This window comes from Lepisma saccharinum, chromosome 6 (genome assembly GCF_977018435.1).
Source record: "Lepisma saccharinum chromosome 6, izLepSacc3.1, whole genome shotgun sequence".
NCBI classification, from domain to species: Eukaryota; Metazoa; Arthropoda; class Insecta; order Zygentoma; family Lepismatidae; genus Lepisma; species Lepisma saccharinum.
The window spans coordinates 67,335,210-67,348,164 of NC_139234.1; the positions used below are offsets into that span (position 1 = coordinate 67,335,210).

Below are 12,955 nucleotides of genomic sequence, written 5' to 3' on the forward strand. Positions count from 1 at the left end.
GAATGTTAGATTAACAGACGAATTATCTATCGTCAACATTTAATATAAACAGTGTACAAAACGAACAAAATCCAGATAAACGGGAAATCTTAACACAAGAAGGGAAAATGTAGTAACAGTATAAATATGGAAGATATGTCGGAAAATGTTTGAAAATATGGAAATTATATGTAAAAAGAACTAACTAAAATATGTAAAATATATGCTAAAAGCTAATATATGTAATAGCATTTCTCGAGCTTGTGCCAAGATAATACAAAATAACATTGATTTTAGCATCGTATGAAGTTCGTTCCCTGCACATGAACCTCGTGTAGCCAAACAAATGTCAACGCGCGTTCGGGGTTGGGTGAGAACCAATATTATTGCGAGGCATGGGTGAAGACTAAATTTAAACGGTCTGACTCAGTTGTTACCATATGCAGATGATGTAGACTTGCTAGGGGATGATATAAATACAATTAAGAATAATGCTAACATATTTCTTAAAAGCAGCTAAAGAGATAGGTTTGGAAGTTAGCAAAGAGAAAACTAAATGTATGTTTACAGGCTGAAACCAAGTGTTAGCTAATAATCAAAATTTAATCCCTATAGGATATAAAAATGTATGTATGTATATGTGTATGTGTGTGTGTTTGTTCCAGCATAATTTTCGAACGCCTGGAGCGATTTCAACCAAACTTGGTACACATATCACTTGCAATCAGGAAAGAAATACTGTGGGGGTAAGACACCCCTGGCACCCCTAGAGGTGGGGGTGGGAAGGGGTGACATGTAAAAACAATCGAAAACGACCGATATTAGTGTGGAATAAATAGTTCTCGGGGTTGCTAAGATGTACAGTGTCACTCCAAATGCCGTTCAACTCCAAGACACCTCTGGCACCCCTAGGGGTGGGGGATGGGAAGGGGTGACATGTAAAACGACCGATATGAGTGTGGAATGTATAGTTTCCGGGGTCGCTAAGATGAATAGTGGCACTCCCAATACCGTTCAACTCCAAGACACCTCTGGCACCCCTAGGGGTGGGGGATGGGAAGGGGTGACATGTAAAACGACCGATATGAGTGTGGAATGTATAGTATTCGGGGTCGCTAAGATGAATAGTGACACTCCCAATGCCGCTCCACTACAACACACCCCTGGCAACCATAGGGGTGGGGTGGGAAAGGGGTGACATTTAAAAATAATCTAAAACGACCGATATTAGTGTGGAATCCACAGTTTTCAGGGTCGCTAAGGTGAATAGTGACATTCCCAATGTCGTTAAACTCAATGACACTCCTAACACCCCTAGGGGTGGGAGTGAGAAGGGGTGACATGTAAAACGACCGATATTCGTGTGGATTCCATAGTATTCGGGGTCGCTAAGATGAATAGTGTCACTCCTAATGCCGTTCAACTCCGAGTCACCCCTGGCATCCCTAGAGGTGAGGGTGGGAAAGAGGTGACATTTAAAAATAATCGAAAACGACCGATATTAATGTGGAATCCATAGTTTTCGGGGTCGCTAAGATGAATAGTGTCACTCCCAATGCCGTTCAACTCCGAGTCACCTCTGGCACCCCTAGAGGTGGGGGTAGGGAAGGGTGTGACACGTAAAATGACCGATATTCGTGTGGAATCCATAGTTTTCGAGGTCGCTAAGATGAATTGTGACAGTCCCAATGGCGTTCAACTCCAAGACACCCCTGGTACCCCTAGGAGTGAGGGTGGGAAGGAGGTGGCATGTAAAAATAATCGAAAACGACCGTTATTAGTGTGGAATCCAAAGTTTCGGGGTCGCTAAGATGAATAGTGGCACTCCCATGTCGTTCAACTCCCAAGTTTATTTTACACTTTAGTTAGAATTCATGATTTCCCTGTCTAATAGAAGATTGGGATAAATAAATACCCGGGCAACGCCGAACAATCAGCTAGTTATTGATTACAACTCGTTTGAATCAGTTTCCAAATTCAAGTACTTATGAGTAATACTAGCAAATAAAAATTATATTAAATAGGAAATAAAAAACAGACTCAATTCAGGAAATCAATGTTACTTTTCTCTTCATAAACTTTTATCATCTCGTATAATATCTAAGAAACTAAAAGTTAAAATATACAAACCAGTAATTTTGCTTGTAGCATTATATGGATGTGTCCTCCTCCGTGGCAGTGCGATCTAAGGCGCTGTGCTTGGAGCTCCGACGGCGGGACGCATGGTTCGCCTGGGTTCAGTCTATGGGTTTTCGGCCTGTGTTTAGAACAGGTGGCAACCAGTGGAGAAACCACAGGGAGGCATTGCCCCCACCCCAACCTTGGACCGAAATGAGTTCTAGGGGGGGAGGGGGCAGGGGGCAAACATTGACGGCCAAGTGTACCTGCAGGGAGGTAATTACCGCCCACAACTTCAAGTTTTATGCAATATAAAATACTTTTGGTAAAATTTTCTTCCTCGCTTCGCTCGTAATGCTTGCTTTTCTTAGTCTTATCAAGTTTAGAACCGTAGCTAGGGGGCGACGGGAGTCGGCCTTGGGCGCCGAATAATCTAAATGAAAATAACTTGTAACATTGATTAATTGATTTGTGGTTTTAAGTTCACTTTACGCATTTTACGCACAGAAAGGCTAATCGGGATTGGACATACAGTTTAAATTCGGATCCGAAACACTGTGCCATGTACCTCCACCGGGTATCGAACCCGGGGCCCCTTGAATAGAAGGCGACCATGTTACCACTACACCATCGGGGAGGCAGAAAAGTTGTAAAAGAGAGAATGTACTGGCTATCCGTGAAAATATGTGCGCCCTATTAAATCAATATTGATTTCAATCTGCAAAAAAATTGGATCCAAAAGTTTTCTTTCTCGCTTCGTTCGCAATTTCTCATTGTTCTCTCCATTATAAATTACCAGACAGAGAAATAAGACTTGTCTTAATTGATTTTGTTTTAAGTACATGAACAAATAGAAGGAGCGTGTACATTTGAGAGACAATTTATGTATTGATTGATTGATTTGCTTTATTTTACTTCGCGTTTTGTGCCACTTTTGGCTAATTTGCGAGGATGGGGATGAGTGATGATGTGATGAAATTGACGAATGGACACTCAAAGACATCCATACACAGGCCAGGATTCCAACCCGGGATCCCTGGCGTCGTAGCGCGATGTGCTAACCACTCTGCCACGGGAGCCGGCTGACAATCTATGTAATTTTTGCTGGTAGTTTATTGTGAGATGGATGAATCGGGTGTGTAATGTATTTTAGTGTCCACGTCGCTCCATGTTGCATATACACAATGTGAAACATATCGTACATGAAAGTTATACCTGTTAATGTAAAAAAAAATCAAGCATTTTCTGCTTTTCAAAGAACATGTTGAAAAGATAATTCAAATCGTTTGTTCGAACACAAATGCTTTAGCATCAATTTCTACCCCTTTTTGCATAATTTACGAGGGTAACACAATCTTTGATACTACTACTACTAATAATAATAATAATGTTGGTCCCGGGTTCGAATCCCAGCTTGGGCATGGATGTTTGCGAGTGTTCCTTTCATCAATTTCACCATATCATCACTCATCCCCATCTTTGCAAATTAGCCAAAAGTGGTACAAGAAGCGAAGTAAAATAAAGCAAATCAATTATAACAAAAACAAGAACAATAATCACGTTATAATAATAACATTATTATTATTAGCTTTATTATTATTAAAATAATAATTATTATTATTAGCATTATTATTAAAATTATTATTAATATTGGTACGTTTATCCTGGTACTTGCCCCTCCCAGACAAAAATTCGTGGTTGCGCCCCTGGTGGCAACCCACCATCGTAAGGAAGTTGGGAAGCTACGAGTGAGTAGCGTAACCCCGTTACGGACATCTCATACAACGGCTCAGGATTCGACGTGCTGACCCACGTTACCCCATTTGCTGTTGTAGATCTCCACACCTCTAGGTAACATTGTGGGAGGGAGGCTGGCAGTCGGGAGATAGGCCAAGGCCCTTCGCGGGCTGTCGCGCCATGGGCAATAGTAATTATTACTATTATTATATGGATGTGAAACTTGGTCCCTTACATTAAAAGGGGAACATAAATTAAGAGTATTTGAAAATAAAATCCTTAGAAAAATATTTGCACCTAAAAGGGATGAGGAGACAGGTGAGTGGAGAAGGTTACATAATTTAGAACTGCATAATATGTATTCATCTCCAGTTATTATTAGAATAATTCAACCAAGAAGACGTAGATGGTCAGGCCATGTGGCACGAATGGGGGAGGAAAGAAGAATTTACAGGATTGTTGTTGGTAAACCTGACGGTAAGAGACCTGTGGGACGAAGATGAAGGGATAACGTTGAGATGGACCTAAAGGAAATCGGTAAGGATGGAAAAAATTGGATTGAACTTGCCCAGGATATGGACAGATGGAAGGCTTGTGTTGCTGCAGCCATAGACCTTCGGGTTTAAGAAGGCTAGAGAGTTAGTGGGTGAGGAGGTGGGGAGGAAGAGGAAAGAGGGGGAATGAGTGGTTCTTGTTGACGTGCCTGGAAAGAGAAGTTTCACCCTGCGTAGTGTAGGTGCACAGTGACCTTTTGTTCACTCTATAGCTACATTGCGACTTATCTCTCACTACCGAGTTCTTTGTCTATTGCGCAAAAAATGGCGAGAGGCGGTGCTGCTGCCAGAGTCCCTCGAAATAGCAAGCAAATAGTCGTATTGGTTATTTTTTTCAGTATTCAGAAAGCAAATTCTTTCCTGCTCCGTTGTGAATGGGTGCCTTCAGGGACGCTCAACATTGGAGGAAAACGAAGTAGTGAGACCACTGGAAGCCAGGCCCGTAGGGCGCCATGCACAGAAGGGCACCATTGAAAGCTTTTTCCTTTCTTAAAAAAATACAGTAAAACCTCGTTAATCCGGACGAATGGGGGATAAGTTGACCGGATTAACGAAAGTCCGGATTTACTTAAATAACCTAAAAGAACAGCAGAAAGTGCATTAAAGTTCCGTTTATAGCAACAAAACACGTTTATTATGGAGTATTTAAAGGGCATAGGCCTAAATACACTATACAGTACAGTACAAAGTCTGCGGGAAGCAGAATTTCATCAGTGATTGATTGATTTAGTTTATTTTACTTCGCGTTTTGTGCCTCTTGGCTAATTTGCAAAGATGGGGATGAGTGATGACTTCTAGGCACATTTAAAACTTTGCATTCTGCTTTTTTTCCCCTTTTGCCTGTCCGAATTAAGCTAAGTCCGGCTTATCGGGGTCCGTATTAACGAGGTTTTACTGTAACAAAGTCACAATATGCGAAGGAGAAATTTAACTTGACAGAGGCAAGAAGAGAAGGCACTAAGACATAACTGAAATGTTATAATCTATATAATTTTTCATGCGTTTTTCTTTGTCTCCTCATTGCAAAATATGTAAGATGTAAATACAAAGGACATACAAACAATGGCATAAGAAGAAATATAGAAGGGCGCACATAAAATGCCGGTGCTTGGTAGTACGAAGGTGGGGTGCAAACCACAATCCTGCCTAGGGTGCCAAAATATGTAACTACGGGGTTGCTAGAGGCATTGTCACATGGATGTGTAATATACCAACCTATTTTCCGAAATCTCATCTTTACAATGATGTACGATACACATGACAATTTTGTCTAATAACTGCTGCCACAATTTTAGAAGTTCCTCTCGCGATAGAAAATACGTAGAAACATAGGGAAACGCACCTGACGGATTTGTTTGGTCACAATCTTACTCAGTTGTCCGCTCGTGACGTCACACCTATATGGTCCATTAATTTCAATTTGGGAACTAATGCATACCATTCAGGTGTCAAAACTGACAACTCAAACGCCGAATACAATTCAGTAAGTCATGGTGTCGTCACTAGCGCATAAAAGAAACCAGAATTTCTGAGCTTTGTAGGACACGGAACAAGGAATATAAACAATGCAAATGCACATTGAAGAAATAAACTATTCCACCTTCCGCCATTTTCAAATATCGCGGAAAATAGTGCAGCGAGTCCCTTACAACGTGGACTCGCTGGCTGATGTTATCGTAACGCGAATGTTATGTTATATAACTTTCAATATATCATTTCTGCCCATAATAATGGTGTCTGACGTGGAGATGTTTGGCCTACCTATCGGCCATCTTGAAATAAAACACCATGATGAAATTTTAGCAGAGTTATTCTTACAGAGAGTTTTCTCAGCAATCTCTCGGTTCCATCGGACTTTTGTAAAATCGATATCAAGGTTCTTAAATTAAATCTGATTTTAGAAATGGTCTTTACACATTCAATAGAGGCTAGGTGAGCCCCAGAGTCACTTTATACAGGGACAAGGCTGGAAAAATTTTTCCTGCGTGGCAGTCAGACGCTTTACTGACTAGACCACATAGGATCCAGAAATGGTCTTTAACAATTGTAAAAAAAAATAATTAAAACCTCGAAACTTAAGGAAGGGTTGCGCGGGAAAATAAAAAAAATGCTCTGTTCTAAAGTCGTGTCCTCTTTTCAAGGCAACGATTAACTCGTGTCCTTTTTTGCATTTAGAGAAATAATTGAACACGTGACATATTCCCGCGACCGACAATACTGGTAGGAAAAGCCACCCTCGTGGTAATTCAACGTTCCGTCACGAGATGGCATGCGATACAGATTTCTGATGTCCGAGCTCTGTCGTTCCACTACGGAGAGTTTGCGCAGTTTCCCTGAGAAAGCGGCCCAAAAAAGTGTCACTGTACAACTCTAGATTTTCAATTAAGCCCACAGGTTGTATCTATCATATATCATAGATACATCCTTCTCAGTTTCAACACAAACTTTATGCACACATTTTAAACATTGTAGAGATATACATCAAACAAAAATAGAAAAAATATATTTAATTATGATATTATTGCCTGCAGAAAGAAAGAAAAAGAGTACATCGACTCCAAAAGTTTCTCGGATATATTTCTATCATTACTTTCACTGGATGCGACTTTCTGTGTCTATCACGTATTAAAATTACAATTGTAAAATATCGATGACAACATTTTTAAACTGCGTACGATTTTATTGTTTTTACGCCTCGCTGGCAGAGCGCGTCGAGTGCTCTACTCTGGTCAATGTATGTATCTTTGTGAGTGTTCTTGTATCAATTTCATCTAAGCATCACTCTCATTGTAGTGATCAGCCATAAAATGGTAGAGTGACGTAAAATATGAAAGATACACATTTTATCATTTCTAAAAGATGGGTATACACTCAGATTTGACATCTGAGTGTATACCCATCTTTTACATGTATTTCTCTCTCTTTCTCTCTCTCTCGTTCTGTGCACAACTACAACTTTATTGCTTTAACAATTTCATTATGGTACTAAAGAATACTTGACAATCTCAATACACCATTCCATACTCCGTTAATATCTTAGATCAAATAACTTTCCAGTAGCTAATATAACTGCTTCTTCAATCAAATGAGTTGAAAGATTTCCAAATCTGTTTCAGCTTGTTTCTGTTAGTAGCTAAAATAGTGATACGTTTTCTTGTTTTACAGTAGAATCAGAATAGGAAGGCAGATTTTTAATTAACGTTTTCTCTGTGCAATATAGAGAGCCTTTAGATAATACGAAAATTTCAATTTAACATGAAATATTTCTACGTCGCTTTTCTACCCCTTGAATTAATCGCGGCGATGAAGATGAATGGTGGCTGGACAAATACAATGATACGTTCATGCCTGAACAGGACTCGAACTTAAGAAGTTTGGCTTCGTAGCGTACGTTGACCCTTACACGACGAAGGCCGGCAAGGGAATATTAATTTGACAGATACGAAGATCATTCAAAGATAGGGAGAAACAGTAATAATGAGGTGTCAGAGCTCCCCCACCCCCTTCCCCCTTAATATGCACCCGTGTACGAAAAATTAGGTCATTACCTGTTGTTCCGTGAATTCCCAGCATCTCTTTCACTTCTCTTAAATTTCGTGAGGATGAATATTTTCGCGAAAGAATTTGTTTTAAACATTTTTGTTCGCGATAACGTGTGTGTTGTGTAGCAAGATGGCAATTTGAAAAATTAAGCACCTTATTTTCAATGTGGACACTAAGAGGGTTGAAAAAGGAAGCCACTGTTGCCCTCTAACGTGGAAACACGAGGTATTGATTCGGTCGCTTTATGGTGCGCAGAAATAGAGTCGGGAGCTGGAGAAGCAACCCCGTGCTGCCCTCTGAAGCAGAGCATCGACGTTACGAAATTTGCGTCAGGAGATCGGGTTCGGGCTTTCAGAAGCTGTGCCGGTGCGTGCAATCACCTGAAATGCTGTGCAGGAATTTGTAGTGGCCGAGCGAGAGATTCCGGGAGCTCAGGAGCTTCAGAAAGAGCTATAGCTCTCCCTGCTAGGAGCTCAGTGCGACGAGATTTCGTTACGAAGAGCCGGGAACGTTTTTGAAAAAAAAAAAAAAAATCGGGTATGTCTTGCTGTGTTTAGTGCCTGGGTATAGTGATCATGGGTCGTCAATCTCTCCCCGAGGACCAGCTCATACCCCCGCAGGATAATCGCATATGTGGTGTCATTTGTTTGTGTCAGATGACGGCCGTGCTCAGCTGCGTGGCCCTGGTGTATCTCTCGGTGGCGATCTACATGCCTTCGATGAGGGCATTCCAGTCTGGGATCAACGAAACGCCGGTGATGTGTACCACGACGAGGAACATATCGGTCGAGTCCGGGGACTGGGGTTCGTGCGGCGAGTGGTGCCTCAGCAAGAGCTCCGGGGACACCACCCAGATCTACGTCAACATCCGCACCAACGGCACCAATCTCGTTTTCCAGAACTGCACCAACACCTGGGAGAAGACGTGCATCGGGATAGACAGAGAGAAGATCAGGAAGTACACCTGCATCAGGGACGAGTGCAAGGGGCTGAACGGCACGTTCAACTGCACCATGGGGGAGTGCATCAACATCACGGACGTCTTCCAGTGCGAGTTCAGGCACGTGGACGAGCCCCTCAAGTGCAACGAGAGGCGAGGCAAGATCACGTGCATCGAGATAGACGGGTTGTTTGACTGCAAGAAGGGTAAGTGCCAGAAGATACTGCCCCCGTACAATTGCGAGCGACGGTGCGTGGACATTCGCACGAGGCTCAAGAACCTGGTGGTGCTGAGCGGGGACAGGGTGTTCCTGTCGCAGTGCAAAAAAGCGATGGTGCTCGAGAGCGAGAAGATAGTGTGGACGGAGAGCGACGACATCCTGATGACCTCCTGCTACCACATAGAGGTGCTGGAACCGCAGGAAGACATGACGGACGTCCACGCCACGGACTGCGTCAACGGGACCTTGCTGGAGAAGAACAGCCTCGGAGACACAACGAACTACACCTATCTGAGCAACCTCAGCTACTTCAACACCAAACAGTTGGACGAAACGGGGGAGGTGACGCCGCTTGAGAGTCTGCTGATCATCGCCAACGACTCCAAGCTGCTCATCAACCTGGAGGGCTGCGTCAACACCCTCAGAGGGGAGTGCTTGGATTTCTTCAAGGAGTACGGCCGCGACGGGTCGGACCACAACGCCAGGGCACGCTTCCCTTGCTTCTACTCGGAGGATAATCAGGAGTTCGTGGTGGCCAGGTTCGACCTTGAGGAGACGTACATGCAGTTCCTCATCGCGTCCATCATCCCGGCGACGCTGTTCGTCGTCTCCTGCATCATCCTGATCCTGTGCCAGAGGACCGTGGTGGTCGGGGACGACGCCAGGATGAGGTTCAAGGCGTGCTCCGCGGAGGAGATGGAGGGCGGCGCAGAGGGGGGAGGAGAAGAAGGGGCAATGGCGCTTTGAGACACGTCACGTAAGGCTTTTTCTTGTGTCTGTGTGGATGTAGACGTAAATATGCACGTACTGGATGTCTCCATTCCCCTAGTCATATTTGCACTGAATGTTAACTCTGCACCCCCCACCCCCTATATTGTAGTATTGTAATGAAGGGACCAAAATTCGATTCCTGTTGCATAGTGGTTGAGATCCTACGTTAACTGTAAATTGAGTAGCGACTAGCCTATCGGAGCATAAAATGGACTTTTTAAAAACAAACTATTTTTTTAGTGTTAATTTACCTGAATCTTCCTAACATGAACCCATGCATGCACCAGTTGAGCATTAAGAACTCGCACAAGGGGTCATTTTAAAGCAAACTGAAAGAGATATATTCTTATCAGTAGTAATTTCTGCACTACGTATACAGTACTAGGTATATTCAATTTATACATAGATGACATCGTTACTTTCCGGGAGAGGCACATTGCACAGGGTTTGTTTGAAGTAAAATAGTTTGGTGTATGTTGCACTCTTCATGGAAATATCCCCTTATCTAAAAAAAATCCTTACTTAAGGGTTAAAATAGGGGTATAAAAAGCCCCTCGAGAAAGACTGCAATGGGACCGCACAGAACAAACAAACACAACGCATTAAAAAGTAAGAATATACTAAAAAAACTAGACAGTGGAAGACGCCAGTTCTTCTCAAAAAGGTAGAAACATATGTTAAAACACTGTCGTCATCTACCAACAGGAATGATAAACAGTTGGGAAGATTAAAAGTCTGATTTTGATTTGAATTTAAAATTTTGGGAGCGTCAGCACTTAGGCTATTTTGCTCCCGTCACATTATACGAGGGCCAGCCCCTTACCATTACAAATAACAACTCTAACGTTGCATAACTAAAAATCTTAAAATCTTCTGACTTCTGTTAAAAGCTGAGGCTGTAAACTGGCACTGAGCACACACAAGGACAAAAAACAGGACAACACACACAAAATTATACTGGCCATAGTGCCAGTCGCCAGAGCCTCGTTAGTCTTTAGTCCAGGGTGCACTACGTGGAAGTGAGGTTGACTTTTGGGCGCCTACGTGGAAGGTACTCCTTACACCCCCATTAAAAGTCTACCTGAGTAAAGTAGAATCGGGACGTTCAATAAGAATATGCCGAAAACTTAAAATGGCATTACAGTGGAGGATGCAAATTATTTTTGCGAAACGTGATTTTTACCAGAAAACTTCGTAAAACATCACTATGAATCACTTTACAGTAATTTAAAGCTGCAACTACGAAGCCAATGACTATATCTACAGTAGTTGCAAGAGGCAGAACTTTGAAAAGCAGTTCTTTATGACAACTGCAGGATCCTTATTAGGAAACGTGGTGGTAAGAGACCTGAAGGGTAATATTCTATTTCTAATAAATTCGGGGGGTTGAGCCCCAAACAGCCCCTCTCGACACACACCTTCTACCTTATGATTGTTCCGATCTATGTAATCATCATATGCACTTTAATTCTTACACTACACTCTTTACTCGATAAACATATTAGAGGGAAAAGAATTGTAATTAACAAATATAAGGCTTGTTTCAAATTGGTTGGAAAATGCTGACTAGTGAAATACTGCGTTATAGATAACTCAATCTTCTAAGTGGAAAAAAATCTAATGCTCAAATACAAATTTAGTACTTTCGTTTCATTAGAATTTGGTTACAAATTATAACTAATAGTTGGAACATTTGTTTTTATAGGGAAAATGCAGTGGTTACTTTCCTATTTATTGTATTCGATCAGGAATTATGGATTACAAGACAAGGTATGTGACCAAATTATAAACCCACGTGAAATAATGGACAGGGCATTAATTGTATTAAAACTTTCCAGGTTAAAAGATGATAATATCCAAAATGTTCAAGTTAAACTGGCATTTTTAAGATTTAGATCTGTTTAATTCGTTTTGGAAGTCTCTTTATCTATTACATGAGGGCGTTCCTAGATGGCATTAGTATATCAACGACATGTTTTTTATAAGCATGGGCCGTGGCTGAGTGGAAATTTGAAATATTAGAAACAATAATTCATACACGAATATGTGTAATGAGACTAGTAATCGCTTTGTAATTTCAGTTCATATAATTTAATTATACTTGTGAGGCTATAGACTCATTTATTTACAACTGAATGAATGAATGAGTTACAATTTTTGGGTTCGTCGGCACGTATGGTCATTTTGCACCATTCAAAGTTTGCGAGGAAAACATCCTCTTATCGAAAATCCTTACCTTAATGTTTAAAAAAGGGGGGTTAAGGAGCTCCTTAAGAAAGTTTAAAAGTAAAAGGTTGTTAAGGGACCAGCACAAGACAAACACAACACATTAGTAAAGGAAATATTTCATGTAAATTCCATTCACATTACACGATTTCCATGAATATACAATGATTCTAGTAAGGAAATCCTGTATCGAAACCAGATGAATTATGTATCAGTAGGGGAAAATGATTGCCGACAAATCCCTGAATGGAACACTTGATAAGAGAGATCTGATTGTGGTTAAAGATACAATAATGTTTTGAAAATATATGAAACTTATAATAATCCACTTATTTATCGAGTTTTCGGTGTAGTGTGTAGTTTCCAAAAGAACATTTTATTTGCTCTAGATAAATTTTCACTGCAAGAAAATTTTCACTACATTTCATCCAATTAGATGGAGACATTCAATAAGAGCCAATCAGAAGAATGGCCTATTTTGCTTGCTTTATTCTATGAAGATGAAACTTGATCCACGATAATTTAAAGAACAAACGTTAGTTTGTGTGCAAAACGTGGGATCTTCGCTCGAGTCTCACGCCCTCTCATGTTATGATTCATCCAATTCCATTCAATTTTTAATGTACTAATAGAAATGTAATAATATCTGATGATTAGGACTCGGAATTAAAATTCTCAAAAATGACCTTAATATTATTTTTAAGAGTGGCTTATATAGTTAGATGTTAAGGGGGGATGTACCTGAGATAGAGGCATATCCAACAAAATTCAATTTCTCAGATGTTATTACATCTATATCTTCGACACTTTTTCTGTAGCTATATATGATTGCATAAACTGCTTCAGTTGAGTGGCGTGTAGCTGCGG

The 12,955-nt window shown here is 41.1% G+C and overlaps 2 protein-coding genes across 3 annotated transcripts in view; both read left to right on the forward strand.

Annotated features, from left to right (window-relative positions):
- Nucleotides 1-12,955, forward strand: part of LOC145988837 (uncharacterized) — a 54,648-nt gene that overhangs the window by 12,101 nt on the left and 29,592 nt on the right. The window lies entirely within an intron of this gene.
- Nucleotides 8,276-12,955, forward strand: part of LOC145988838 (uncharacterized) — a 34,227-nt gene continuing 29,547 nt past the window's right edge. Inside the window, exons 1-2 of one of the 2 annotated variants that reach the window (XR_014441794.1) lie at nucleotides 8,276-9,848; nucleotides 11,568-11,632. Coding sequence is in view for 1 of the 2 variants with exons in the window: in XM_083124066.1 (XP_082980192.1) it covers nucleotides 8,507-9,838 (1,332 nt within the window). In the remaining variant the exon portion in view is untranslated. The remainder of the gene's footprint in view (nucleotides 9,849-11,567; nucleotides 11,633-12,955) is intronic. The other variant, XM_083124066.1, reaches the window with a different exon arrangement.